Below are 25,330 nucleotides of genomic sequence, written 5' to 3' on the forward strand. Positions count from 1 at the left end.
CAGCGTCGTTGGGGCGCAATCAGAACGAACGAATGCAAAAACCGGTAACCGGATCCAACCAGTTTCTTTTTTTAATCCGGTTACCGGTTATCGCAAAAGAACCTCCCTCTCCGCCATCCACCAGCACCGCCCCCCCCCCACAGCCGCTTGGCCGAGTTGAAGAATCGCGGTCAGAAGTTGGCTCTCGCGTGTCGTGCGGATGATGACCGCGTCTCGAAGGTTGCTGCTGCTGCTGCTGGTGGGTGGGTGGGGGTGTGTTTGGTTATTTCCACGTGGGCGCCCCCTGCCCCCTCTGTTCCCTGTCCGTTCACCTGAGCGAGTTTCCTCCCTCTACTCCTCCTCCTCCTCCCTACACACACACACGCGCGCGCGTGCGCGGTGCAACCCGTGCTCACAGAAGTTCATCCGTGAACGCAGAACGTGTCCATCTCTTCTTTAGCATCACCGCGGGCACTCTCAGATGCCGTCAATCGGGCGGCCACTCGGCCATCCTACCAGCGGACTTTGACCGTCAAAAGGTTTGACGCCCCGACTTTTACGTGTGTGTGTGCGTGCGTGCAGTTTTTTGTTTCGTCTGTGTTACTGATCGTTGTTGGTTGTCATTGATGTCCCCTTCCAATTGGTCGATGAAGATTTCTGCGAATCTTGAGAGTGAAGGTTAAACATCCGGAACACCCGCGCAGTTTGGGTGTTTTTATTGTTGTTGTTGTTGGTTGCTGTTTAAGTTGATATCCTGCCATCAGTCGACCATCTTAGCAGTGAAACTTGAGTGTCCGTGTTGTGTTATTCATTGTTTTCCATGGAGCTGCTTGCAAGTGTTAAAGTTGGCATCGTACAACTCAAGACGCGAACAGAGAGCATAGTGTATACATATACATGCGTGTGTGTGTATTGTTGAAGGTCTGTTGTTACGTGGGTGTCCCATTACATTCACTGTAAATAATAGACGCTTGCTACATGGGGTGATGCCACTCTGATGTCATGGTTTGAACGCGCTGGGCTTGCAATCCAAAGATCGGTGGCATAACACAATGGCAAACGGTTACCTCTTGTTTTAATTCCCATGTTTTCTCGTTTCCACGCACACGTGTGTTATCTAATCGCTATAAACTGCGACGCCATCTCCAGGCACGTCCCATTTGTATCATCAAAACATACTCCGGGACTGGATTAGCGACTTAAGGTACCGTCGCGTGAGTATTGGGCACAGTAAGTCCACGTCAACCTCATTATATTCCGAAAATTGCACGAACAAGGTTTTTACAGTTTAACACGTAGGCTTTCGCGACCAATATAATTCATAATCAACGTTTTTGGGTTTAGATCGCGTTATTTATAAATGTGTCGTAACCCTCCACCACCCGACACGGCCAATCAGTAAAAAAGTGTCACGTTGACAAAAGACAAATAGTTCACTGCTCTAGCCCACCGGTGTGTTGAAGCGTGAAACCACAACATTTACAATTCGAGTACGACGTTTCGCTGGTAATTGCATCCAGCATCATCGGGCAATTCGCCATTCTGTGAACTATTTGTCTTTTGTCAACGTGACACTTTTTTTACTGATTTTGCCGTGTCAGGTGGTGGAGGGTTACGACACATTTATAAATAACGTGATCTAAACTCAAAGACGTTGATTATGAAGGTTTTTACATATATATTTAAACAAAAACTTGGATGTGGCGTGGCTACCAAAATTATTCGGGGTTCCGGACCGTTCCAAGCTGCGATGAAACAACTGAAGACGCGTATCGTAGGGGGTAATCCATTTGATACCCAAACTGATTTACAACCCATTTATCAACAGATGAGCGGCTACCGTAATCGCAAGAACGATGCCTCGGTATCTTACAGAGGAGAGTTTTTTTTTTAACATGCAATACGCGCTTGATACATATTTGTGGGTGACACGTGAGATGCAATGTTCTCCATGTAATGTTGCATTATTTCAGTGGAGATCTAAACGGACCGCCCAGTATATTGCTCGAGTAACTGGGAGATTGCTGTGCCCTCGTTAGCGTCACACTCACAAAATGTAGCAGACAAATATTTCAAATCTGATGTCATACCTATGCATGCTTGGATTGAGTTCCTTTCCCAACCTCCAGGTGCAAACTTTAATCGTCCTAAGTTCAAACACAAAGAGTGGAAGTTTTGTTCCCCAAACTTTTTTTTTTCCATGATCATCAGCCATGGTCAATCCACTGCTGGATGCAGCCCCCCTCCAAGCTATCGCCATCTCTCAGGATCCCTAGATACAGAAATTCACCGAGATCGTGCGCACAATCTGATTTCGTCGCTCCATCTCCTCGATGTGTTCGTACGCTCGAACACATTCCATCCCTTAGCCACCACTCGGTTCTTATTCTTGACCATTGGCTATTGTCCATTCTAGGCGTGACGTGTCCTGTCCAAGCCCACTCACTGAATGATGGAATTAACCTGCCATGTGTTCCTCTGTCTCCCAGTGTTATCCAATCATCCTCGCTTAAATGTACAAGTTTAATTCTAGATTTGAAGCTTTCGTGACTGCAAGGATTCACATTCTTAGGTTTTTCGGTAAAGTCACGTAGGTAAAACATTAAAAATAATAAAAGTAAAATAAAATAAAAATCTTAGTCTTAAGCCTCACCTTACCATATGAATAAAAAGTGTGCTTTACTTGGCCCCCCCCTCTCCAACCACGGAGTGGTAGCTCCTGTAATCTCTCATTTACTTGATACAGCTGTCGTGGCTGTGACGGTTCCACCTGAAGACGGAAGCTTGTGTTGCCTCCGAAACGTCGTGATTTTTATTTTATTTTACTTTTATTAATTTTAATGTTTTACCTACGTGACTTTACCGAAAAAACCTAAGAATATGCGCAAGTTTAAGTTTTAAATTTTTAGACGGTGGATTAAAATAAGAAATATTTAGTTTTTTTCAACAACAAAAAACGATTTACATATAGAATCAGCATCTTTAGACTCTTCCACACGCACTTTAATTTGTTTAGGTAAACATATATAACTTTACCCTAGTTTTCCATAGGGGAGACCAAAATGAAAAATGCAGATTTTTTAAATTAAACATTTCTCGTCATAAACATAGATTCAACAAAATTTGGGCCAAGTTCAGCTTCCTGGCCCAACTAGAACATCATCACAATTTACTTAATTCCCTTCGGATTGTGATATTTGTTGGGCTGCTTTCAAACCTCTCCAGCAGACGTAAAAAGAAATGCATACAAAAATAAATCTATACTGCAATATTTAATCTTTAAAAAATAGCTTGCACGATACTACATCAGGAGGAAAGGCACATCTTAAATATGAATTAAAAGAAATTCTAATGCTGGAATTATGATTCACCCCTAACAGCATTTAGATGCAATTGTCACTATGCACAGTTACAAGTATATATATTAAAAAAATATATACTCTGTATATTGTGGTAATTGTGGTCGCAGGGGTCACATCAGCCTATCTATTATGTACAACATCAGCTATATTCTATCTATTGCTTGATGAAGGTCATATCCACGTTGGATGTCCTCAAACGTTTTCTGTCCTTTGGCTGCCACGACATCGTTCGAGTGGCGTGTCCTGTCTAAGCACACTGACTTTCTTAACAATCACCACGATGCATTTAACTTGTGCAGGGTTTCTGATCCGTGCGTTCCTCTTTTCGGGTGTAATTCTTAGGAATAACCACTCCATGCCTTTTTTGTGCACTTATCAGCTTTTGTTGCATTTTTTTGATTGTATTTGTTATGATTGGAACATTTTGGGACCGCATTCTCAGTATGCAAGTGTTTGATTTTTGATGTGTGCAAGAATTATGGACTACTTGTATGTCGGCTGAGAGCAAGGAGACTGATTTGACACAGCAGATCGTGCATTATAATGACAGCACTATTTGACTTCACTAACTTTCCCGTAAATACATTTTCAACTGTATGTAGAACGTACGTCGGGAGGTAATTCAACTTCAGTATGTTGGCCTGTTTGTGTCCGCTGCGATGTAATGAATGCGTGGTTAAATTGTAATCAGTTTGTGTTTGTGTGTTTGTGTAAGTTTAAGCTATAGGTAATCCATTTGCTAGGGTCTGCCTTACTGCCAGTTAAACTCGTACATGTTTTTTTACAAAAGGGACAGTAAAACATAATAAGGGCAGCTAGTGCTGCCACCTTCACCCTCTGCATGTCACTGTATTATCCGAATTGGTCAAACATCCCATTATAGGACCGTCCTGAACAGATGTCTTGAGGCTCCGTGAGGCTTTCCTGGATCAAAGTGCAGTATTCATCAAACTCAAAACCCCACACAGATTACAGAATCCACAATCTGTTACTGCCAGCCTCCTCACCAACTCGCAGCCCCAAATCCACAACACCTGGTATTCCCAGGCGAGGTAGTTAACATCGACTACTCGATGTTAACTACCTCGCCTGGTATACAGGAGGTTGTGGGCTTCGATCCCAAGCGTGACGACGCTATATTTGGAGTTTGCATGTTCTCCCCGTGGTCGCGTGGATTTTCTTCGGGTTTTCCCCTCCACATTTAGATACTTGTTTAGAGTATTTTGCTGCTATAAATGTCCACGTGATGAGCCACTTCGTTGAACTGTTATATGCGGTCAGGTCGCTCTTGTGAAAAGAGCTATAACAGCTCAGTGGGCCTTACCTGGTAAAATAAAAAGTTTATTTTAGTAGGTAAAGTAATCATGATCAGCCATGGTCGATTCACTGCTATATGAAGGCCACGCTCAATCTGTATCCATCTGGCAATCCTGCAGTTCCAACTTGCACCTGTACACAATTAATTATTTGAGATGTAAATACCCATGGACATATTCCATTGTTATTTGCTATACTAAATTAAAAAAATATGCAGAGAAGACGCAAATATATAAACAAGCCTCAAATAAAAATGTGCCGACGAATCGCATTGCACGCGTATGCCAGTGGGTAAAGCAACACACGTTTAGACGTTTATGAATCAACGTTTTAACACGTAGCATTAATAACCCCCAACATACAGTAAGTACGTGTTGGGGTCATACGGCAAGCACGACCTGCCACACCAGTTAATTCACGTGCGTATCGCTGTATGCGGTGATTCCGTGAGCAGCTGGGTGCGATTATGGCAGTTGTGCAATTGATATTTTTAGTCGCGTGTAGGTTTAGTTTTGGACAAAGAGCAATGTGTGGAATTTCACAAAGTGCTTTGGCTGACGTGTTGACCCACCCTACAGTGTTGAGCTGTTGCTGCTGCTACTATTATTTGAGAGTTAAGGCTGCGATGTTGGTCGAATGCCAGGTAATGCGCCATTTATGAGGGTTTATGGTTAGATTTTTATTTTATTTAACTTTTGTCTGTTGGGACATACAGTAAAATGTATGTGCAGTTGTCAAACCAAAATGTAAAAATGAAATGGCAAAATGTCAGGATTACCAACCTCAGCTGTTGCTGCTGCGTTGGAAGTGTAGTAAGTATATATGGAGGCTTGACGACAGGATCGGAGGCACACTTATTTATTACACCAACACAGTTGAACAGGTCACTTGGCTACAGGGATTCTCGACAGCTAACCCCTCTAACCTATACCAATTCCTCCACTACGGGACTAGGGGAGGCTATCTGTCCCAGCCTGGTTAAGCTGGGATCCCGGCTCCCTGAGTCACCAGACCAGCTTCGTCTGGGCTCTCGGGGCCACGCCACCGGCTTGCCCTGGTCGGCCCTTATAAGGACAGCGAGCCAGGGGAGCTCTGGGGCCTACACTAGCTGGTCTTCCGTCTTCTCTGGTTAAAGCTGAGTCCCGACCTCGAGCCCTCGAGCTCATCACCTTTTATAGGACTCGCCCCCGAGGGGGGGCCCGTGGGGGATACACATGCGGACGTCGGTGCTAGCGCCACCCTTGTGTACGGCCGTAACCCCGCCCCTTGTGTTTGTTGGCCATCCGTGGCCATGCATAATCACACCTCAACATTCGTAGCCATGCGCAATTACACCTCTACATCACCCCCCCCTGTACAGCTCGCAGCCGTCCCTGGCTGCAAAAAAAAAAATCAGAATAAAGGTGCATCCCTCACAAAAACCCCGTGTGTGTGCCTCGCGTAATTTTTAACAAGAACAAGAGAACCTTAACAAGAACAACAACAGGAAGAGAGCGAGAGAGAGAGGAAAAAAAAAATAACCCGACGCACCCCCCCCGAATAAATACCCCAAAACCAACATATATACACACACTCCGGACGCCACCCCTCCCATTGTCCGCAAGGCCCCCCAACGGCCGACCTCACAATAGTCTGCGCGTTTTGGCGCGCGTCCGCGCGGCGGGCCCGTCACAAGGGCCCGTCCTGGCACGCTCAGTGACGGTTGTTGACGGTCCGGGTGCAAGAGAGTCAGGCGTCGCTGCCGAGTGACCCCCGACCCCTCCGGGAGGGGTTGGTGGGTGTGGACCCGTCACTCCTGTTTCACCTGGGGACGGAACAGTTGGCGTCAGGTTAGGCGAGTGCAGCGACGACGGGGAGTCGGCGACACCCTCACACGTTTGGCCATGCGTGTGTGTGTGTGAACCACGGGGCGGCGCGACAAATGGTTTTAACCTTGAGGGGTGCACATACCACCGGCGCCTCCCCCATTTGACGCGAACACATTGCGGCCGCAAAACCTGCACGACCTCCACTGGCCCCCGCCACGGCCGTACCAATTTCGACGAGGTTGCCAGCGGCACCTGAGGACAGTGCAACCACGCCCTGTCCCCTGGTTCCCATTTGACCACCTGCACCCGCCCCAACCGAAGCCTCTCGTTCGCCTTCTGGCGGAGTTCAGAATTTTGCACGGCCGCTTCCCGCGCCTCAGATAATTTAGCGATGTTAAATTTAATGTGTTCGGACAAATTAGACTTCGCCGGGAGCGCCGAGAGCTTCAGCTGGGTCGCCACAGGGGGGTTAACTTCGCGCCCATACATTAAAAAGAAAGGGGAAAATCCGGTGGCCGCATGAGGAGCCATTCTGTAGGCCTGCAACACACCGGCTATGCGGAGGTCCCAATCCGTCTGGGATACCGACACCTGCTGGGACAGCATGGACGTGATGGTCCGATGCAGCCGTTCCACCATCCCGTCAGTTTGTGGGTGATACGGAGAGGTCCGAACCTTCTCCGTACCCAAGAGGTCGCACACCTCACGTAGGAGTTTACCAGAAAAATTCCTACCCTGGTCAGTAAGCAGCCGTTCCGGAGCACCTTTGTCGAGGACATAGCCCTGGACAAAGGCCTCCGCGATGGCTGCTGCCGACTGGTTCGCCAGGGGCCAGGCCATAGGCCATCTCGTGAAGTATTCAACCCCCGTTAGTAAATACCTATTGCCCCTGGGCGTAGCGGGAAATGGCCCAAGTATGTCCAGAGCGACGAGCTCGTTAACCCGGGAAACTTTTATGGACTGCAGCGGAGGGTTGGACCCCCTCGCAGGCGGCTTCCTCTGCGCGCATTGCGTGCATGACCCCAAGAGATCCCCCACGTCCTTTTCCATGCCCGGCCAGAAGAAATCCAGCTGGAGCGTGGCAAAGGTCTTGTGAACCCCCAAGTGCAGAAGCCGCTCATGAACAGCCCATACCACCTTACCCCTTAAAGCAGCAGGCACCACAAGCCGCTGGCGCCGGGTTTTTCCATCCCAGTGCATCAAAAGACCCTGGAACAACCCCCACGAGTCAACGTTTTCCACCCCCTGACCAGCCCCCCCGACGCGACGGCGCAAAGCGAGGAGGGAGGTGTCCTCCATTTGGAGGCGTCCCCATTCCGCGACCGGCAACCCCAGCAACGAATCCCTCCCTTCTTGCTCGATAGGACCCGAAGCCGAAGGTGCATCGGTAGCGGCCACGAGGACCGAATCGGTGGTGACGTTCGGGGGCCTACAACGCCCCGAACCCAACAGGCACGCGCACTCCGAAGCGGGTGGCAATCGTGACAGGGCGTCAGCGTTCGTGTGGCGGACACCCTTACGATATGTGGTGACAAAGTCATAGTCTTGGAGGATCTCCAACCATCGAGACAACTGGCCCGATGGTTGTTGAACCCGCAGGGCGTACTGTAGGGCCGCATGATCTGTACGGACGGTGAACCGCCGACCGTACAGATACGGGCGGTACTGCTGAATGAAATAAACAATGGCCAATAATTCCCGACGGGTAACGCAGTACCGCTGTTCGGCTGGAGACAGTACCCGACTACCGTAAGCCACCACATGCTCTACGCCCCCGATGAGCTGGGACAGCACACCCCCGATGCCCGTGTTACTTGCGTCAGTATCGAGCAAGAAGGGTTGTGAAAAATCCGGGTAATTCAACGGCGGAGCTCCCACCAAAGCATTTCTGAGGGCGCGAAAAGCAGCCTCCTCCTCCGGCCCCCAATGAAACCTGACTCCCTTGGACGTCAAGGCATGCAATGGTTTCGCAATCGTAGCGAAGTCAGCCACAAATCGCCGATAATACGACGCGAACCCAATGAAACTCCTGACTTCTCCCACAGAGGTGGGAGTCGGCCAGGAGCTGACGCATTCCGTTTTGGCGGGATCAGTGGATATCCCCGAGCGCCCAACAATGTGACCCAAATATCGCACCGATTCGCGGAGTAAATGGCACTTCTGTGGTTTAAATTTCAAATTGGCAGCCCGCATTTTGAGAAAAACAGCACGCAACCTCTGGAGGTGTTCCTCGAAGGATTTGCTAAAGACGATGACATCGTCTAAGTAAATCAAACACGAATCCCATTGCAAACCTGCCAAGACCAATTCCATTAACCGCTGAAAAGTTGCCGGCGCAGAATGTAAACCCATCGGCAAACGGTTAAATTGGAAGAGGCCCTGCGGTGTACGAAAAGCAGTCTTAGGTTTCGATTCGTCATCCAGAGGAAGCTGCCAGAATCCAGATAGCAAATCAAGGGTGGAAAAGAATCGCGCACCGGCCAAGGCGTCGAGCGACTCATCCATCCGAGGAAGCGGGTACGCATCTGCCACAGAGATTTTGTTGAGACGCCGAAAGTCAACACAAAATCTCAGTGAGCCGTCGTGTTTTTTCACCAAAACGATCGGCGCGCCCCACGGGCTGGTGGAAGGGGAAATGATATCGGCGGCTAGCATGTCATCAACAGCCGATTTGACATGATCCTTTTCGGCGGGACTCAACCGAAAGGGATTTTGGCGGATCGGCGCGCTGTCACCCGTGTCAATATGGTGTCGCAGCAATTTTGTACAACCAATATCAAATTTGTGTTGACTAAAAACGTCAGCAAATTCGCTCAGGAGAACTCGCAGCTGCGCGCGCTGCGAGTCAGACAGGTCCACTGAACCCGCGCAAAGCGCATCCAGCCATCCGTCATCAGAGTCCGAATGCGGTCGCGACGGAGGATCGGTGGATACCTGACCCACGAGTGGTTCCTCATAGGGCACCGGCGTTGCGTGTGCAAGCACGGTCCCTTGAGGAACCACGGCCGTTCGCGATCCCACATTAAGGACTGCAATGAAGGGGTCCCCATCCCCTCTCACCATAGTCTGAGCCGCGAGCAAATCGGGTCCATTGACCCCGGCCCGAGATGGACCCAACAAGACCCCCCGATCCGCAACCCCTGCATCAAACGACCGACGCAACCTAAGAGGGACGAGCATCTGAGCCCCCGGAGGCACGCGCACAGTTTTTGTGACGAGCGCCTGCACGGTGGCAAACGCCCGACGCTCCGTGGTGGGGGAAGACAGAAATGTAACGCGTCGGCCCGATGGGAGCTCAATGCACCCTTGGTCAATAAGGATACGGATGGGCATTTTGGCCAGAAAATCCGTCCCCAACAGGCACGGAACCGCGAGTGAGGAGGAAACCAAAACAGGGCCGGATAATTTAATGTCCCCAATGCAGATAGTGGCGCGGATTTGGCCAATAATGCCCAGAGAGCCTCCGTTAGCGGCATAGCACGGCACGTCAACAGGGAGCAAGGGACGACTTTGAACGGGAAGGATGTTATAAATTAAATCAGATATAATGGTCGCCGATGCCCCTGTGTCAATTAAAATCCGCACCTCTACCCCATCAATGTGACCGACCACGACCGATGATCCCGCCGACGCAGCAACGACACGATGGGCGAGCTCCGACCACTGACCCGGTTGGAGTGCTCGCCGCATTACCGAACAATCGCGCGCGACGGACGGGGAATTTGGAGCCCTGTTTAGTTGAGCGCGTGAGTGTGTGTCGGATGTGTGCGTGGGCCAAACGTGTGAGGTGCCGCGACTCGCCGTATTTCTCTGCTGGAGCTTGGGAGGAGACGGCGTGGCGTCCTGACGAGGTGTCGCCCCGCGCTGACGGGGAGCCCGGCATCCAGACGCAACGTGGCCTTGCAGGCCACAGTTGTAGCAGCGTGTGAGCGCCCCAGATGACCTGGGCTGCTCCTGGCGGCTCGGTCCATTCCGAGCCTGCGGTGCCGCCGATCTCCATTCCCCTCGCCGCTCCACCCCGCAGACCTCCTCCGATGGGAGGGCGGTGGTCGCCATGGCATGGCCGGCCGCCCCCTTTGCCGCCTTCCGACGCAGGGACCGCAAGCCCCCGTGGATGTGGCGCGCGACCAGCAGGGACGACATCTCCGCGTCGTCCTGAGCCAGGACGTTGACGTCCAGCTCGTCAGCGAGTAGCAGCAGCTTCTCAGCCACCATGGCATCCACTCCTTCCTCGTCCATCCTTGGGAAAGCAGCCTTTGCCAGAGCCAGGAGAGCCGTCCGGAAGGCCAGGGGTGACTCGTTGGCGCCCCGACTCCGATCGTGGAACAGCTGCCTGCAGTCCGAAGGCGGCCCATAGACGGCTGACAGCAGCTGCAACGCCAGGTGTAGAGTGGCGCGCTTTTCCCTCGGCGCCGAGGTGAGGGTAGCCAGGGCGTCGTTGTCCAGCATCGCTGGCAGCGCGCGTAGAGCCTCGGCGTCCGACCAGTTCGCCATCTCTTGATGAGCGATGAACCGCCTCTTGAAGCCGCCCCAGTCTCCGTCAGCGCCGACAAATTCTTTAAGAGGCGGCAGACGCTGTTGTAAGGCGGCGTCCGTGGCCGCAGAACGCTCTCCGTCGCTCCCCGCCGATGATACAGTGTGGGCGGGCCGTGCACATGGCATCGCCGGTCGCTCTGATGTTGACGCGCCGGCCGGCGTTGATGATGTCACGGCTTGTGCTTGGCGCTCAGCAGACACGTGACGCGGGCCGGCCCCGCCCTCCGCTCGTACTGTAGAGATGGCGGGAAATTTGACCGCGAGCCGCGTCGGGGTGGCGGGAAACGTCGCCCCGCGCCGGCTGCCGTCGTCGACCCGCGCTGCTCCTCCAGCCCCCAGCCGCGTGATCTCCTCCAACGCGGCGGCCGCGGCGTAGAGCAGGTCCGCCAGGCGGGAGTGGGCCAGCCGGAGTCCCTCGGCCGACGCATCCCCCTCCTCCTGTCGTAGCGGCGCGGGCGTACTCGGCCCCGGCTGCTCCGATTCGACCCCGGCCATCACTGGTGGAGAATCGGCCGCGGCGTCTTCCATCTCCGACTCCCTGGTACGTGTCGTCCCTCGTGTGTCCATCGTTGGACGTTTACTTCTGACCCCAGATGTAGTAAGTATATATGGAGGCTTGACGACAGGATCGGAGGCACACTTATTTATTACACCAACACAGTTGAACAGGTCACTTGGCTACAGGGATTCTCGACAGCTAACCCCTCTAACCTATACCAATTCCTCCACTACGGGACTAGGGGAGGCTATCTGTCCCAGCCTGGTTAAGCTGGGATCCCGGCTCCCTGAGTCACCAGACCAGCTTCGTCTGGGCTCTCGGGGCCACGCCACCGGCTTGCCCTGGTCGGCCCTTATAAGGACAGCGAGCCAGGGGAGCTCTGGGGCCTACACTAGCTGGTCTTCCGTCTTCTCTGGTTAAAGCTGAGTCCCGACCTCGAGCCCTCGAGCTCATCACCTTTTATAGGACTCGCCCCCGAGGGGGGGCCCGTGGGGGATACACATGCGGACGTCGGTGCTAGCGCCACCCTTGTGTACGGCCGTAACCCCGCCCCTTGTGTTTGTTGGCCATCCGTGGCCATGCATAATCACACCTCAACATTCGTAGCCATGCGCAATTACACCTCTACAGAAGTGGTGCAAAAACATTTGCACAGTAAACTCACCACATTCGTCAACAGCACTGTGGCCTTAAAAGTAAAATAGTAATAGGTGACGTTTCAGGCGTGGAAGAGCTGAAAACTTTAGAACTGCATTTTGTGTTTAGTTTGTTGTCCTTCCCCCGAGCCTCGGATTAGCACGGTTGGCTAGGTACGGTGCGAAAGAAGTTCAACGTACAATTCAGTGTACATAGCGGAGGCTCATCCGGCAGTCTGTGGTGTGAGCGAACAATTGCAGGGCTGCACCTTCGCTTGTGTGAGTGCCATGTCAGGTCTCGTCGATTTCCCATGGGTATCTCACGGTTTTCTCACAACGTTGATCGACTCACGGCCGTGCAATGGATTCTCACGTTTGTTTTGTTTGTTTTCGTTGCTTGCCTCTTGTAAATGACACGGCCACATTTATCGGAGTGTCTCACTTGGCATATGCTGAGTTCAGGTCTTGCGTAAGGGTCAACTGCAAGGTCGTGTCTTTCGCTCGCAAGCCTTCTTTGAGAAATAAGCGGGATATTAATAACTGTTCGAAGTTATTTTTTCCATTAGTGGTGGTGTACATTCGCCTGTTGCTGCTACGCAAACCCAGGAAGGCCCTCTATTTTCTCCAAATATGGACTAGGTCGCTTAAAGTTCCCTCTCAGTTTCTTGGGATTTCCTCTCAGTTTATTGGGATTTTCTCTCAGTTTTTCGGTTTCTCAATTTCTTGGGATTCCCCCTCAGTTTATTGGGATTTTCCCTCAGTTTCTTGGGATTTCCCCTCAGTTTCTTCGGTTTCCCTTCAGTTTCTTGAGATTTTCCCCAAGGGGTTTTCAGTCGTGGGGGGGGGGGGGGGTCTGACTGATTTTTGAACCCTCTTGGGACTCATCCCGTACGTTACGCACTGCGTGGCACTCGTACGCCCATAGCTTGCTGAGACATGAGACATGAGACGAGTTTATTCATTTCTTATTACGATTCCCCCCCCCCCCGCCCAAGTCAAGTCATGCACTTCAGAGTATTTCACGCGAGACTATGAGCCACCACTTCATCTTATTGGTTCTTTCGGTAAAGTCACGTAGAAGGGAAGTAATAAAATATTAAAAATAAAACATAATTATTAAAATAAAACACAATTATTTTATTATGTTTTATTTTTATTATTAAAGAATATTACTTCCCTTCTACGTGACTTTACCGAACGAACCAAGAAGATGAATCGACGTCTGGCAGCTCCATAATTATTTTATTATGTTTTATTTTTATTATTTTATTACTTCCCTTCTACGTGACTTTACCGAAAGAACCAAGAAGATGAATCCCTGCAGTCACGAAAGCTTTAAATCGAAATTTAGCCACCACTTCGTTGAGAAGCTTTCATTTGCCATCGCCAGGTCGGGCTACACAGCTCAGTTGGGCGCTGCACGTGGTAAAATAACCAACGAGTTTAATTTTCATAGTTTTAAATCCCACGTCTGTAAGGCCCCCCCACCCCTCCTCCTTCTCCTCCAAGAGGATCAATGCCCGTCGCCTGGCCTCCTTGTCGCCTGGGAGTTGTCACGGAAACGGGCGCCACACAATGGAGGTCTCCGCTCAAGAGGCCACTGGAGCTGCCAGACGTCGTTGGCGTCTCCTCATCGACTAACACCCCCCTCCTCCTCCTCCTCCGCCGCCTCCTCCCAAACCCAATACAACGTTAGGCCAACGTTGGTTCGGACGTTGCGTGTTGATCTTGTGAACGAGGTTAGTGAGCGGTAATGTTCGATCTTTTCAACGGAGTGTTGTCGTTTTAATTTCGTGTTGGTGACTGCGCCTTTGACCCGCCACGCAGCGTGGACTATGATGATGCCTGCGCGTCTGTGAAAAGAGCATCGTGGCTTATTGTTATACTGGTAGGAACCTCCTGGTTCCACCAGCCCACAGGGGATTATTGTGTCCGTCCGTCTGTCGTGCATCCAAAAATTGGAGGGGTCGGGCTGGGTGGAGAGGGGCTGGGTGGGGAGGTGCTGGTCACCCCGTGGTGCCCTTATAAAACACAACGTTTAACCTACTCACGCCGGCTTGTGCCCGCCCTCACAGTCGGTCATATTTGCGGAATACACCACGCCGCCGTTGACCCTGGCCATTGACCGAGCAACCCAACGTTCCTACCAGCTCCCTCCGCAGGAATGTGTTTATTACATTACATGCTTTCTATTAACTCACTCTGTCTGTTGTTGTCGTATCCTCAAATCTTGTAACTCAATTTTAACCCACTTCCCAATGTGGTATCGACTGCAAACTTGGTATACTTATGTCATACTGATGACACTACTATATTCTATCATAAAAAAATCTATACTTTTTATATGTTATGTTTCGGCTTGGGTCTAATCGTCCACGCTCAACTGACGTTGGCTGTAAATCTCCACGCCCCCTTACGCTATGGCAAGCTTCGGAGTCGTGGAGTTCTGCCATTACTCGTACGGTACATGTAATTAAAGCGTGTTTAAAACATTTTTATTTTTAAATATTACTTATTGGATTTCTTCCAGTCTAAATACATATTCTGATTCTTATGAGAGGGAATGAGTGGCTACTGTCCCGGAGTCCGATCCAAGGCGCAGAATGAGATCACTTCCAATTGCTATTCGAGACTGCAGCCCACTGAGGAAAAGCAGTCATGTTATTTGGCTGTAGATGTACTTCGTGTAAAACTGTTGAATGAGTTCACTGATTGGTAGACCTGATGATAATAATATACCGTACTGTACAATAAAATCCACAGGTTGCCCTCGACTAGAGCAAGACTAAAATATTATTTTTTAAATGTTGGCCACACACTGAGGCAATGCCACGAAGTGGGGCAGTGTTGAATCTAGATTTAACGTTTTCGTGACTGCAGGGATCCATACTCTTTGGTTCTTTTGGTAAAGTCACGTAGGTATAAAATAAAATAAATTAAATCACGACGTTTTGGGTGCAACACAAGCGTCCGTCATTAGGTGGGACAACCACAGCAAGAAACAATTGCTGAAGTGGGCCCACTTACACAAAGAACCAAAGAGTAGTGTTACTTTGCGTGTCTTTCTGGGTTTATTTCATCTCCCGGTTAAACAGTGGAGGCCGGCCGCATGCTCACTCGCCCGCCTGCCCACCTCCGACAATTTGTGCACAAGTCGCCTGCTCTTGCTGTCCGGCGTAAGTCTTGTGGCCTTGCTGTTGAGAGGCCCATTTACTCATTAACTGAAATCAAGTTCTCAATTGTTTACCGGGTGAGATTCCCGTTGAAACCACGAGTCTTCTTCCTCAAGGGTGGCTCGTGACAGCTGTTCAAGAGATTCGCGTTGTGTTTTCTGGTTGCGTCGCGTGTTGTTCGCCACAATGTCCGAGGTTAACGCTGCGCGTGCTTCGAACTTCTTTGGAATTTAAGTCCAAAACGTCAAACATCGTGCCAAGAAACACGCGGTACAACCTGAAAACCCGTCAGAGCCATAGAGCACATCCGTGAAACTTTAGTCATAGGGCAGCTCCACCAATTGGGCAACCTTAAAGTCATCACTTCAAAATCATCCCACCTAATGATGCACATTGGGTGTAATCCTGTAATTATCTATAGTCTCATTTATGGAATGAGTCATTGGTTTGGCACCTTCACAGAAACGAAGTTGTGATAGAATCAGAAAAGTATTATTGCTTGGGCCCAAATGCTAGGTCCAAAATATGCCCCATCCAGTGACTGATCAGTGCAGCTAAGGGGACTTCAGTGTCAAATAGTTATCGTCGGCAGGCCGTTTTCAGGTGGTAGGCCTAACGTGGCCACGGGCCGTATGGAATGAAGTCCCTGGACGTAGGTTCCCACCCCCGTTCTCGAGTGATTAAGCGGCTTACTAGAGTGGAGTGTGGAGGTATTAACTTAAGATATGAGCAGTGGCTCACAAGGTTAAAGGTGCTCGCTAAATCCTATGCCAGGGCGCTGAGCAAACGACGCCAGAGTCCTGAGACCACATCAAAATCGGCCATGATCCATCCACTGCTGGATGATGGCACCCCCAAGCCATCACCACCTCTCACAATCTTGCGATGTAACGAGCGACGCCGCAGTGAACATTCGTTTCCCTCGGGCGCATTCTAAACTAAACAGTTTTTTTATTTTACCAGGTAAAGCCCACTGAGCTACATTTCTCTTTTTTTTTTAGAAGCGACCTGGCCACAAATCATAGCTTCACGATGTGGCTTTTCGCGTGGTAATTTATAGCAGCCAAATACTATAAGTGTTTCTTAATGTGGAGGGAAAACCCGGAGGACCTGGAGAAAAATCCACGCGACCAAGGGTAGAGAGAGACACGCAAACTCCAAATATATCGGCATCAGGGTCGGGATCAAACCCGTGACCACATGTATACCACTGCTATTAGTCTTGACCACCAGCCATCATCATCTTCACTTCTTGAGGTGATGGGTCCTAAGTTTGAGCCACCAGATGCAGAACCAGATTCTCGTTTGTGGCGTATTTTGAAGGTCGCTGGCCGATGACTCAGAATTACGTGTATACAACAACAAAGAAACCCTCATCGTGCAAATATGTTTTCATCTCATTCAGTCAAGCCCTTCCCCGAGGGCTTATTCTGCAGACGTTGGCACGCAGATAAATTTGAGTATATCTTGTGAGTGAGTGCAAATTAAGCTAAAAATACAGCTCAATTCATACTCACAAAATCAGCGATTTCCTGCTCGCATAGCAGTGAGACGGCGATCATCTATTTTAGAGCCCTCATCCAGTGACAGAATTTCCGCGTGCTTATTATGGTGGGGGTGAGACTTCCCAATGTGGAACTCATTTTATTGACCCCGAAGGGATGGTGGTCTTACTCAACCCCCAACCAGGATTTGAACTCGCAGCCTACCGATTGCGAGCCTCTTGCTTCCTACCCTTGAACCACCTGGCCATTTTAAACGAACGCGCAGGCATGGAAGCCCGTGTCTTTCATCTGTCGGGAGGACGATTGCTTTTGAAAATGGCTGTAATTTTAATTGATCACACTGTATGTACTCGGCACGGGATGGCCGGAAATTGATCTCGGGTCGCTGAAGTCATCGCGAAGTTAACTGATTACTGCGTCATCGCTCCCCACCGTTCATCATTTACCAGCGGTTTACCGCACGGGGTTTGCAGTTGTGCTACGATGTGTTATTGGAATTTCGAGAGTAGTCATTGATATTGTTCTTATCAACTTTCTATTTCGCTTTGACTTTAACTATACTTGTGAGTGTCCTTCATATTGAAGCGTCTTTCAATATATGAAAGACGCTTCATAAAATAGAGTGTTATTAATATTTAGACTTTTACCGCGTGTTGTTCGGGATGATGTGCGGGGACATCTTGCTCCGCATGCCGGGGAGCTTCTTCAGAGACTGACTCGAGAATCTCCCCGGCACGTGGATCGAAACGTCGGACGCGATGTCGAACAATAGGAGGTGCAACCCGAACACACGTCAGAGGAGCGGTGTGCCGCCAGTGGCTTATGCTGCGTCGTGAACATGCATGGTGGATACATGCATCCGACGAGGCGTCCTTTTTAGAAGCGTTCCACTCCGTCATTATTTCTTAAGTATTTCACCAAAGCGGATCTCGTATTCATTAACGCTAATGACGGTGCGAAAATCGGTCCCGTCCAGACTAGACTACCTCAAGTTGGCAATTTGTTGGCCCTCCCGGCTATTAAACCGATTACAACATTGACGACCAGAACAATTCTCAGGCGTCGCAAATGGAACCACGTTACATAATAATTTTTAATGTTGCATTGACTGCCAGTGACTCCACTTGATCACGACTTATTTACGCAAGAAAAGCCACACTCAAGTCTGCAGACTTGGGATGTTTGGCCAACAGCAGTGATGCGACGGAAGAGTGCACGAGGGTTACCACTGTGCCACCCTTCGTGGCAGCGCGTTCGTTGCAAGAGGTTCACGGTTCAAATCCGGCAGGCCACCCTGGCGAATGCCACGAGCGTGTAGACCGTGAGATGCGCTCCGTTAACTGCACAGTGGACGTTAAAGATCCCGTGACCGTCATTCAAAGAAGAGTAGGCCATCGTGTTCTTCGTGTCCGGGTCCAAACTTGTGCAAATTTGAAAAAGTTACTTGCCTGCAAGTTTACTCAATTGGGATTATACATCGCAATCGTACCCCCCCCCCCCTCCTCCCTACTAGCAGACTCGTGCCTGTTCGTAGGCCGTTGCCAAGTCACCTGGTGTCGCCGCACAGGGACAGCTGTTGCTGAGGGTTCCCTTCGGATGGTTGATATGAGCTGTGGGGTGCTTTGCATTGCTACCGTATGGAAGGAAGTGACCTAGAAGGGCAAAGATGATGATGATTGATCATCATGACGGTGGGGGAGGAAGAGGTTGAGCTTGGGCTTGAACTGTGAGACAGAGCCAGCGGTGCAGATAGCCCGGGGGGGGGGGGGGGGGGGGTGGAATCTTACAAACCAAAAGGTAAAAAAAATAACACTGCTATTATCACACAGATTTTTAAACTGTGCAACATGGCTTCTCGGTTATTTATTTTTGACTATGCGTTGTAAAATCATGGAATGCCACTGTTTTTTTCTTCTTACACCAGACTCAAGTTGTCCTTCAACTCGCGTATCTGGGAGAAATCAGGTCAACTCAGGCCAAGCTCAAGTCGCCTGTCCAATGGACACGAGGTGCGAGTCTCCGTGTGCTCCCACCTGGTATTCAGTAAAAGACTCTGCTTGCTAATCTTGCCCCTGATGCTGATGGGGTGTGTGCCCCACGCCCAGACCGGTCCACCCAGATTCACCATTCCCAAAGGGCTTGTTCGATCGTCGCAGAGACACGCGTTCAACCAGCCCCCTCGCTCGCATTGCGACGCGACATCTCCTCGGAGCGGGCGGCTCTCCGTCTGCGAAACTTAAAAACTTTCGCGATCCTCTTCTTTTTCTTTCCTTCTTTCTTCCTCTTTCCACCAACCGGCGTTGTTTATTTGCGTTGCCTGGCGCAGGTGAAGAGGCGGCGTGGGGGGGGAGCGTGCGAAGTGGCGTCACACGAGGAGGTGCAGCGCGGCACTCGCCCCCAAAGTCGCGTACGCCGACCCCGGCGGGAGGAGACGCGGGCGGAGAGGCGGTCGCGGCGCGTCGGTCGCCTCCGCGAGACTCCGGTCGACGGCGACGCCCGTTCTGAGGTGAGCAATCGGTGGTTGTTGTGTAAGGACGCTCGACGAAAAAAGAGTGGTCCTGCTCAGTCGCTTGACTAAGGTTACTTTCATGCCTTCGCTGCTTCCATCGTCCTTGCTGTTGCCCCCCGTGAGCTTGGCCCATTGCTTCCCCCTGTGCCGTGTTGAAGACACGGTCCACAGCACTGAACTGTTTCGTCACACCCTTCCACGCTGCGTTCGACCACCGCGCTCGCAGGACACAACAACAACACACTCGCCGGCCACACTCGCCGGCCACACTCGCCGGCCACACTCGCCGGCCACACTCGCCAGCCACTGCAGGTCACAGCACTTCTCTTTCTCTCTGCCTCTTCTTCTCATCGCCTTGCACCGCTCGACTTTTGACAAACCTCGAATTCTCTTTTCCCAAGTTCTTACGGCGACCTTGCTGGAGTAAAGAAGGCACATTCTCACCCCCTGCCCATCATCACCTCCAGTCGTGCTTTTCGTTGCTGACCGTGTGCCGTCTCGTGCCTTTTGGGCCCTGTGCTCAGCAGTGGTAATGCATTACACCCCAAACTCTGAAGTAACTATTGTTCACTGTATAAAGACCCCCGCTAGAAATTATCGAGAGAACATGTATAGAGAAAGTCAACTTTTTTTGATACTTCAAAGCCTCTCCACGTCTCCAACCAGTCTCAGTCTTCTCCTTTCGTATGGCCTGCGAAGAGCAAGTCATTGCAAGGCTGCACCTTTATTTTATTTTGTGTCAATCGCGAAAACGGTCAGCAGAGACACTCGCCCGCCTTGTGTTAACATCTACGAGGTAACGCCACAACTTGTTCCAGCATCTGAATTCTGTAACGTGAAAAATAAAAAGGCCCTGGCTAATTTGCCACCACCGGAATGTAGACGGCCCACGGCGTCGCGTCGTGAGGTGGATTCTGATGAGCAGGTTTCATTTCCTCCTGAACCTGTGAAAGGTCATCAAATAAAAAAAAATCCTGTCAAATACAAAATAGATAAGCAGACAACGTCTCTGCTTTAAATGGCTATCTCTCCACGTACATTTGTTTTTAGTATTTTTACACGGACCATTCCACACCCACAGGCTTCTGGGAGTTAATCATTTCGGCGGTATTGATTCGGTTTGAGCAAAACTCCAAACCGGTTTTGACATGCAGGTTTCCCCCGCTTTGTGTGGTAGGAGTGGGAGATGCGTTCAAGCAAAAGGGCGCACAAAGCAAAACCGCACGAGACCGCTGCCTGCCAGTAGCACACACACAGTACACACACAGTACACACACACACAGTACACACAGTCCATACACAGTCCACACATAATGTTATCCCACGCCCGACCGCATAGCTGCATGTGACTGAATTAAAACCGCATACATTGAATTTTGGGTAGAAATATATAATAAGCATGCATATATGCAAAATTGCCCAAACCGAACCCGCATAGAGCATGGGAGACTTGTACAGTGTCTCATCTGCAGTTATTACAGATCGGTTCACATGCAGGTGCTGGGTGAATTAATGTATGTGTGTTGAACTTCTTTTGCACCTTATGTACGTACTCAACCGTGCTCATCAGAGGTGTGGTGGAAGGACAACAAACTAAACACAAAAAGCAGTTATAAAGAAATTACTTTTCAATCTAAGTGACTTTACCGAAAGAACCAGAGAGTATGAATTCCTGCAGTCACGAAAGCTTCAAATCAAGACTGTGATACATCGCAGGATTAAATTTCGATTTAAAGCTTTCGTGACTGCAGGGATTCATCTTCTTGGTTCTTTCGGTTAAGTCACGTAGAAGGGAAGTAATAAAATAATAATAAATGTATTGTCTTATTGTTTCAGCTACAACGCAAGCAGCCGTCTTCAGGTGAAGAATGAAACACTGCCAAGCTTGGAGAGTATATATTCCACCTCCAACCCAGCTTATATATACGCTCCAAGCTTGGCAGTGTTTCATTCTTCACCTGAAGACGGCTGCTTGCGTTGTAGCCGAAACGTCGTGAGAATTATTTTATTATGTTTATTTTTATTATTTTATTACTTTCCTTCTATGTGACTTTACCGAAAGAACCAAGAAGACATCGCAGGATTGTAAGAGAGTGTCGGCGGCCTGGAGGGATCTTCATACAATCGCGGATTGACCATGGCTTATGATGATGATGAGAGAATAGAAAAGGTGCAGACATTTTCTGTGGTGGCTAAAGAATCTCTTTGTGAAGTAAAGGGCACCTAGATACGTGGAAATGACCAGCGTTATTTGCCTTCAGGGCCAGCCAATGCATTTTTGTGGAGGGTTTGTTTTTGATGCAGTGACAATAGAGTGGTCACTTATTTGCCCAGCTTATGGCTCACTTCGTCTCAAGACCCCTTTTTCAGGAGGGTCCTGTTAGTGCATGTTTGGGTGTGTGTTTATTTTAAAGAGGTTTTTGTTGTTGTTTGTGTTTTATTTACCTTGACCGGACAAGCTCCACCGAGTCTCAAGACAACCTTTTTCAGGAGGGTCCTGTTAGTGCATGTTTGGGTGTGTGTTTATTTTAAAGAGGTTTTTGTTGTTGTTTGTGTTTTATTTACCTTGACCGGACAAGCTCCACCGAGTCTCAAGACCCCTTTTTCAGGAGGGTCCTGTTAGTGCATGTTTGGGTGTGTGTTTATTTTAGAGAGGTTTTTTGTTGTTTGTGTTTTATTTACCTTGACCGGACAAGCCCCACCGAGTCTCAAGACAACCTTTTTCAGGAGGGTCCTGCTACATTGCATTTTTTGGCAAATTCCTCGTATAGAAAAGAAAAGTCACGTTCCCTGTGATAGGAAAGTGGAGTACCCCAGAGAAAGCCCGTCACGCATACGATGGGATGACGTTTAAAAGGTCCACACAGTTCATGAACCCACTCACGACTCTTTATCAGTTATCGGCGATCGTTTTGACCGAATGTATCTCGACCGCCAGAATGTCAATACATTGGAGAAAAAAAAGATCAAATACTAATCATAATAATAATGATGCCCTTCATTCATCGAGGGTCCTGCATTCGGATGTTGGCCCATTCCATTATAAGTGGTGGTTTGACATGTGGGAGGAATCCAGAATTCCGAGAGAAAACCCACGACACGCATGCAGAGTGGGTAATACTCAAAAGGTCCACACAGGTGGGTTCACTGAACCGGCTTGCTGTAATGCCATCCCCTGGTCACCTCGCAGCCCAATCAACTTGGGGCTTTCACAAATTGCCCGCATACAGTGAGGGTTTCCTAAATGCCAGTCTTCGTGCCTTATCGGATTTCATGTTTACCTATCATCAGGTCTGGGGCAAAGTGCAAGGACTTGGTGAATGAGTAAGAGAGACGATGGCGGAGATCGAATGGGTGTGTGAATGTTATTGGAATTGATGGATATTGGGACTGTGAATAAGAGACGCTTGATGATGATAGGATATTTTCAGTATTTCATCATCATCATTATTACTATGGTCGTACGCTCGTCTTGCCGAGCCAGGCGACAGGAGGGAGGGCTCTGGGACCACCGGGGAGTCCAGTCAGGGGGCCGCTCGTCAACGACGACGATGTTGTCAATCGGAGTCTGTCGGTGCGTCCTGTCTCGGTTCTGAACGAGGGCCGTGGCCCCAAACGTGAGCCCCATGTCGCGTTTTTTTCTGCTGTGAGTTTCTGTCTCTCTGCTGCGTTTTCGAGTTGCGACGTGTGCTCTCCGGCACGGTGTCCGATGCTTCTCTGCACGTGCTGGAAAGCCGACCGTCCCATCGTGCTGGGAGCCTCTTCAGGTCTTTTACTCCCTGAAGAAGCTCCCAGAACGTGGAGGGAAACGTCGGACTTCGTGCCATACAGCACGCAGCACGGCCCTCAAACGCATTGGAGAGATATTGAAGCAAAGCCGTGAAAACTTACATAGGAACGGTGAATTCTTGTTATTTGTGTTCACAAGTTGTATTTGCAGACATTCAACCGTGAAGCGTCTTTGCTCTTCCAGTTGTACAAGGCTAGTTCTGTTTGCCTAAGGGCTCAATCACTACAGGGTTGTGTTACAAGTTTCTATGTAATAAGCGACAAACCTGTGCGTTTGTGTTTGTATGTATGTGTGTAAACATCAACAAGGCACTGGTTGATTATGGATGGGGCAGGCTTCGTAGTAGTCAATAGTTGATTAGGGATTTGTTTACACCTAGTATTGACTCCTCCACCAATTTGAATGAATAAGGAGTCGTATTATGAGAGTTTATGGAAATTGATGAAAATAAAACGTGACCTTTGATCCCGATAATTAGTCTCGCCCGTCTCTCGCGCCGCTTACTTGGCTCCACGGATCGGCACAACATCCTGGCGCGTGAACACGAGAAACGGGGAGAACGAAAGTTTCGATAACGTCGTCATCATCATCATCATCATCGACGCTCCCCCCCCTGCCCCCCCCGCAGGGTGGTGAGGGGACCAGGATGATGGAGGGCGACGGCTTTGAGGACGGGTGGCCGGTGGTGGGGGGCGCGACCGTGACCTCGGGCCACGTGAACGGCGGCGACCACCACGAGGCCTCCCCGGACCCCCGCGAGCTCTTCGAGATCTGCGACAAGGAGGGCAAGGGCTTCATCAGCAAGAGGGACCTGCAGGTAGGGTGGCCGCGGCACCGGGCCACACTGCGAAAAGTCGCTCGTGCGCACGAATGTTGAACTCCTTTCGCGCACCGTACGTAGCTCAGCCGCGCTAATCGGAGGTGCGGAGCGACGCTCCTGTGCTTATCGTGTTTGGGTGCTTTGCGAAGTATTATTTCGTCATGCATTTTTATTTTCGTGAAATATTTTAGTGATGGGCGATTTTTTAAGGTGGGGAGAATAATGAACCCGTGACCTCCTGTATACCAGGCGATATAGTTACAAGATTTGCTATTGAGGGGTGACTGTAAAGCTCAAAGGTTGGAGTGTTGAGCTGATTTCTTGGGGTTGAATTGGGGATTCAGCCACCTGTTGTCAAACCGGTTTGCTCAATTGTTAAGCGGCGATTGCCTCAGCCCATTCACGAATGATTGTATGATAGAAAAGAATCAAATAGAGTTTGGCTCCATACTTAATTTGGCAAAATTCCAGCTTTGAGAATTAAAAAATTAACCCGTAAAAACAAAGTTTTTCACTATAAATTCCTTTATATGCGTGGCATCGGTTTTATTTTATTATTCATTTCTGTTTTTCTTGAGTAAGAGTTTCATTTTTATCACATTGGTATTTTAAATTAAATATGAAATACATTTTTTTCTAAAAAGTGGAAAATTTAGGAATTTTTTTTCACGAAAATAAATTCTCACGCACAACGAGTCTGTGTGCAAAATGTCAGCTCGATTGGATCACGGGAAGTGGGTTAAAAATGACCGAAAGATTTGCACGGTCGTAACCGTGCAAGCATGCAAGCAAGTGAACTTAATATAAAGGATTTAAAAAGTATCAGTCACGCCTGCCATGTGATGGACATTGTTCTCCGTAACGTGGTGGGTGGGAAAGTGCTACCCCTACTGTTTGCCACCCAAGGTGACTGGAAGGGATTTCAAAAGTAGCTCCGTAATATCCACTTCCGTGGACCGTCCTCTAGCGTGAAGGCTTGAAATACCCTGCAAGAGAATGAGTTTGAGTCTTTGTATCATGACATAATGGTGATGATGATGACGCACATACACACACGCAAACACAAAGATCCCTCGCGTAGCCTTTCACAGACTCTTGGGGCAAGCGCTGTTAGCGAGCACCTAATATGAAGGCCTGCACAGCGCAGGAGTTGGTGGGTGGCCAGCACCACGCCCGGCCACCTTTTGTCACCCCAGTGCTGATGTTTGCACACTGCACCAAGTATTCACTCAAGGCTGAGTCAACTTAGGGGAGTCCTAGCACCAGTTTAGATATATGTCATCGATGTTGACTGTGAGCGAGACCGGGTTCTTCGCGCAGTGCATTAACCACTACACTGCCACTCTTCACACTCGTTTACACACGCACTCATGCTCACGTACCAACACACACGCACG

At 49.6% G+C, this 25,330-nt stretch overlaps 2 protein-coding genes across 5 annotated transcripts in view; one reads left to right on the forward strand and one right to left on the reverse strand.

Annotated features, from left to right (window-relative positions):
- The first annotated feature begins 299 nt into the window (after nucleotides 1-299).
- LOC133351345 (EF-hand calcium-binding domain-containing protein 4A-like) overlaps nucleotides 300-25,330 on the forward strand; it is a 40,756-nt gene continuing 15,725 nt past the window's right edge. The window contains exons 1-4 of one of the 4 annotated variants that reach the window (XM_061566470.1): nucleotides 300-518; nucleotides 18,739-18,823; nucleotides 19,141-19,320; nucleotides 23,742-23,930. In XM_061566470.1, coding sequence (XP_061422454.1) covers nucleotides 23,760-23,930 — 171 coding nt within the window. In that variant the 5' untranslated portion in view covers nucleotides 300-518; nucleotides 18,739-18,823; nucleotides 19,141-19,320; nucleotides 23,742-23,759. Of the gene's footprint in view, nucleotides 519-18,738; nucleotides 18,824-18,972; nucleotides 19,321-23,741; nucleotides 23,931-25,330 lie in introns of those variants that run through there. The other 3 variants (XM_061566469.1, XM_061566466.1, XM_061566467.1) reach the window with 3 other exon arrangements.
- On the reverse strand, nucleotides 5,501-12,106 carry LOC133351449 (uncharacterized). Its single transcript, XM_061566675.1, has 2 exons — nucleotides 10,268-12,106; nucleotides 5,501-6,462 (listed from the first exon to the last, which is right to left on the reverse strand). Exons 1-2 carry the CDS (start codon nucleotides 11,567-11,569, stop codon nucleotides 6,448-6,450), a joined length of 1,317 nt encoding a protein of 438 aa, XP_061422659.1. The 5' UTR covers nucleotides 11,570-12,106; the 3' UTR covers nucleotides 5,501-6,447.

The sequence above is a fragment of the Lethenteron reissneri genome, chromosome 37, assembly GCF_015708825.2.
Source record: "Lethenteron reissneri isolate LAM-NWPU_2019-01 chromosome 37, ASM1570882v1, whole genome shotgun sequence".
Lineage (NCBI taxonomy): Eukaryota > Metazoa > Chordata > Hyperoartia > Petromyzontiformes > Petromyzontidae > Lethenteron > Lethenteron reissneri.

Bases quoted from the DNA above. Each gene is read 5' to 3' on its own strand.
- LOC133351449 (XM_061566675.1), bottom strand. From the start codon at position 11,569: ATGGACACACGAGGGACGACACGTACCAGGGAGTCGGAGATGGAAGAC.